We start from the raw sequence: 3,811 nt of genomic DNA, 5'->3' as shown, positions 1-3,811 counted from the left end.
GTGTGTGTGTGTGTGTGTGTGTGTGTGTGTGTGTGTGTGTGTGTGTGGCATGGGCGCGGTTTCCATCATCCGGCACCTGGGCTCATCAGACCGTCATCACAGGCAGCTCAAATACCCCGGCTTCCTTCATTCTCATCGCCAGATTGTTTTGTCAGCTCAGTGGTAGCTACAACCTCGGCCCCTCTGAGTTTACGCTCTCTTCTTAGAGTTGGTTAACTTTGTTTCGCTAGATTTGCAACTAACTTGTGTTCTCCTTGTGCCTCAAGATTCCTGTGCCCTACACACACCGCCTCACCTTCCTACCTGCATGTTCCACCGGCTTCACGAACAACTAAATAAAACCTTGTTTCTTCACCCACCATGCCGTCTTGGTTAGCGTGACATGTTGGGCGGTGACAATCCCAATATCTGCTGCCTGTCGAGTGGACATTTTCAGCCTCAAACGCATTAAAACGTATTCAGGAAATACAACTGGGGAGGCTCCACTGTCTTCACTGGCGTCCATGAATGGAGAAGGACTTCTTACTGGAACTAAAACACACGGATGTACTGAACAACCGTGAGATTAAACTCTTTGTTGACAAAGAAAGGAGGATGCACTTTGTCTTTAAATAGTGAACAGCAGCTCTGGTAAGTTAAATGTGTTAAATGCGTTTTTACATCTGCAGTAGCTTTAATATGCTTGTTGATATTATTTGTACAACTTGTTTTTATGAAGATGGATTGTTTGGTTTTATATGTGATAGGAACTATTGTTACGTCCAGTGTTGTTCTGGGGACACATTTAGTCGGTGCCAGTGTTGCCAACTTTCTCGCTAAATCTGGCGACTTTCCAAACCCTTATGGAGACTTTTTTTCTCAAAAGCTATTAGTGACAAATCTAGAGACTTGTTCTGGTGTTGGAGACTTTTCTGATGTTAAAGTACGTTCTGCTCTGTGGTGAACGAGCAGCGGGAGCTGCCGTGAGCCCCTCCGCCGCTCCAAAGCACTCACAGGCACAGCTGCAGTCAGAGCAGAGAGGAGACGCACTCTCTCTGTAGGTGTTGGCTTCATTTTGACACGAAACTAATAATAACCGTAGCTGTGTTCCAGCTGCGGGACAGCAGTGAAGGCCCAGGTATAACATGCACGGCCTGCCACTGGTGTACATATACTGTATATGAGGTGAGTACTGACGTCTCGGTCCACGGTGGTGGCGAAGCGGACTGCTTCTTTCTGGCTGCAGTTCACGGCTTTCTGCAGCGTGTAGATCACCTGTTCATAGGTGTGGACTTCATCATTAAACAACATGCAGTAGTAGGTGTCTTCTCTGTGCCTACACACACACACACACATACACACGAAGTATCATTATAACAGTATGATTAACAGTGTAGAGAGCCGTTAGCGCATCCTACAGGCTGCTCAGATTATTACAGCCACATTGTGTGTGTGTGTGTGTGTGTGTGTATGTCTGTCTATGCGTGTGTGTGCGCGTGTGCGTACGTACGGTGGCTCCAGTCCTGAAGGTAGCTGGTCCTCCTGGTCCCAGGTCAGCATGTCCACAGCGTACTTCAGGAGGATCGAGAAGATGCTGAAACTACGAGCGACCATGTCAGCAGGAAGCACAGATACAGGATCCTGTAGAGACAGACGGGACACGTTATACTGACAGACGGACGGGTAGAGAGACAGACGGGACATGTTATACTGACAGACGGACGGGTAGAGAGACAGACGGGACACGTTATACTGACAGACGGACGGGTAGAGAGACACACGGGACACGTTATACTGACAGACGGACGGGTAGAGAGACAGACGGGACACGTTATACAGACGGACATACGGGTAGAGAGACAGACGGGACACGTTATACAGACGGACATACGGGTAGAGAGACAGACGGGACACATTATACTGACAGTCGGACGGGTAGAGAGACAGACGGGACACGTTATACTGACAGACGAACAGAGACAGGTAGACAGACTGTCTCACCTCCTCAGAGTCTTTGTTGTTAGGTTTGTGTTTCTGGCAGTAAGAACCTTTCTTCCAGGCTTCAGCATCTCCACAATCACAGAACCCTCCTCCTTCTGAAGTAGTCATCTAGAGAACATGTGTGTGTATATATACAGTTGTGTGAAAAAGTGTTTGCCCCCTTCCTGATTTCTTATTTGTTTGCATGTTTGTCACACTTAAATGTTTCAGATCATCAAACAAATTTAAATATTAGACAAAGACAACAAGTAAACACAAAATGCAGTTTTTAAGTGAAGGTTTTTATTATTAAGGGGGGAAAAAAATCCAAACCTACATGGCCCTGTGTCAAAAAGTGATTGCCCCCCCCTGTTAAAACATAAATTAACTGTGGTTTATCACATCTTTGGAAAGCTGACTTCAATTTCTCTAGCCACACCCAGGCCTGATTACTGCCACACCTGTTCTCAATCAAGAAATCACTTAAATAGGACCTGCCTGACAAAGTGAGGTAGACCAAAAGATCCTCAAAAGCTAGACATCATGCTGCGATCCAAAGAAATTCAGGAACAAATGAGAAACAAAGTAATTGAGATCTATCAGTCTGGAAAAGGTTACAAAGCCATTTCTAAAGCTTTGGGACTCCAGCGAACCACAGTGAGAGCCATTATCCACAAATGGCGAAAACATGGAACAGTAGTGAACCTTCCCAGGAGTGGCTGGCCGACCAAAACTACCCCAAGAGCGCAGCGACGATTCATCCAAGAGGTCACAAAAGACCCCAGAACAACATCCAAAGAACTTCAGGCCTCACTTGCCTCAATTAAGGTCAGTGTTCATGACTCCACCATAAGAAAGAGACTGGGCAAAAATGGCCTGCATGGCAGAGTTCCAAGACGAAAACCACTGCTGAGCAAAAAGAACATAAAGGCTCGTCTCAGTTTTGCCAGAAAACATCTTGATGATCCCCAAGACTTTTGGGAAAATACTCTGTGGACTGAGGAGACAAAAGTTGAACTTTTTGGAAGGTGTATGTCCCATTACATCTGGCGTAAAAGTAACATGGCATTTCAGAAAAGGAACATCATACCAACAGTAAAATATCGTGGTGGTAGTGTGATGGTCTGGGGCTGTTTTGCTGCTTCAGGACCTGGAAGACTTGCTGTGGTAAATGGAACCATGAATTCTGCTGTCTACCAAAAAATCCTGAAGGAGAATGTCCGGCCATCTGTTCGTGACCTCAAGCTGACGCGCACTTGGGTTCTGCAGCAGGACAATGATCCAAAACACACCAGCAAGTCCACCTCTGAATGGCTTAAGAAAAACAAAATGAAGACTTTGGAGTGTCCTAGTCAATGTCCCGACCTGAATCCGATTGAGATGCTGTGGCATGACCTTAAAAAGGCGGTTCATGCTCGAAAACCCTCCAATGTGGCTGAATTACAACAATTCTGCAAAGATGAGTGGGCCAAAATTCCTCTACAGCGCTGTAAAAGACTCATTGCCAGTTATCGCAAACGCTTGATTGCAGTTGTTGCTGCTAAGGGTGGCCCAACCAGTTATTAGGTTTAGGGGGCAATCAATTTGTCACACAGGGCCATGTATGTTTGGATTTTTTTCCCCCTTAATAATAAAAACCTTCACTTAAAAACTGCATTTTGTGTTCACTTGTGTTATCTTTGTCTAATATTTAAATTTGTTTGATGATCTGAAACATTTAAGTGTGACAAACATGCAAAAAAAATAAGAAATCAGGAAGGGGGCAAACACTTTTTCACACAACTGTATATGTGTGTGTGTATGTGTGTGTGTGTGTGTATGTGTGTGTGTGTATGTGTGTGTGTGTATGTGT

The 3,811-nt window shown here is 45.3% G+C and overlaps 1 protein-coding gene across 1 annotated transcript; it reads right to left on the bottom strand.

The window, feature by feature from the left end:
- Nucleotides 1-1,065: 1,065 nt before the first annotated feature.
- Nucleotides 1,066-2,166, bottom strand: LOC116377489 (E3 ubiquitin-protein ligase UBR2-like). Its single transcript, XM_031839130.1, has 3 exons — nucleotides 1,981-2,166; nucleotides 1,490-1,620; nucleotides 1,066-1,315 (listed from the first exon to the last, which is right to left on the bottom strand). Exons 1-3 carry the CDS (start codon nucleotides 2,086-2,088, stop codon nucleotides 1,066-1,068), a joined length of 489 nt encoding a protein of 162 aa, XP_031694990.1. The 5' UTR covers nucleotides 2,089-2,166.
- Between the last annotated feature and the right edge of the window lie 1,645 nt (nucleotides 2,167-3,811).

This window comes from Anarrhichthys ocellatus, unplaced genomic scaffold (genome assembly GCF_004355925.1).
Source record: "Anarrhichthys ocellatus isolate YVR2014 unplaced genomic scaffold, GSC_Weel_1.0 scaffold1313, whole genome shotgun sequence".
NCBI lineage: Eukaryota > Metazoa > Chordata > Actinopteri > Perciformes > Anarhichadidae > Anarrhichthys > Anarrhichthys ocellatus.
The sequence above is the reverse complement of the archived record's forward strand: the minus strand, read 5'-3'. Positions and strand labels throughout refer to the sequence as shown.

Bases quoted from the DNA above. Each gene is read 5' to 3' on its own strand.
- LOC116377489 (XM_031839130.1), bottom strand. From the start codon at position 2,088: ATGACTACTTCAGAAGGAGGAGGGTTCTGTGATTGTGGAGATGCTGAA. The intron at 1,621-1,980 runs GTGAGACAGTCT...CTGTCTCTACAG, and splicing joins ACAACAAAGACTCTGAGGAG to GATCCTGTATCTGTGCTTCC. The intron at 1,316-1,489 runs GTACGTACGCAC...GTGTGTGTGTAG, and splicing joins CCTTCAGGACTGGAGCCACC to GCACAGAGAAGACACCTACT.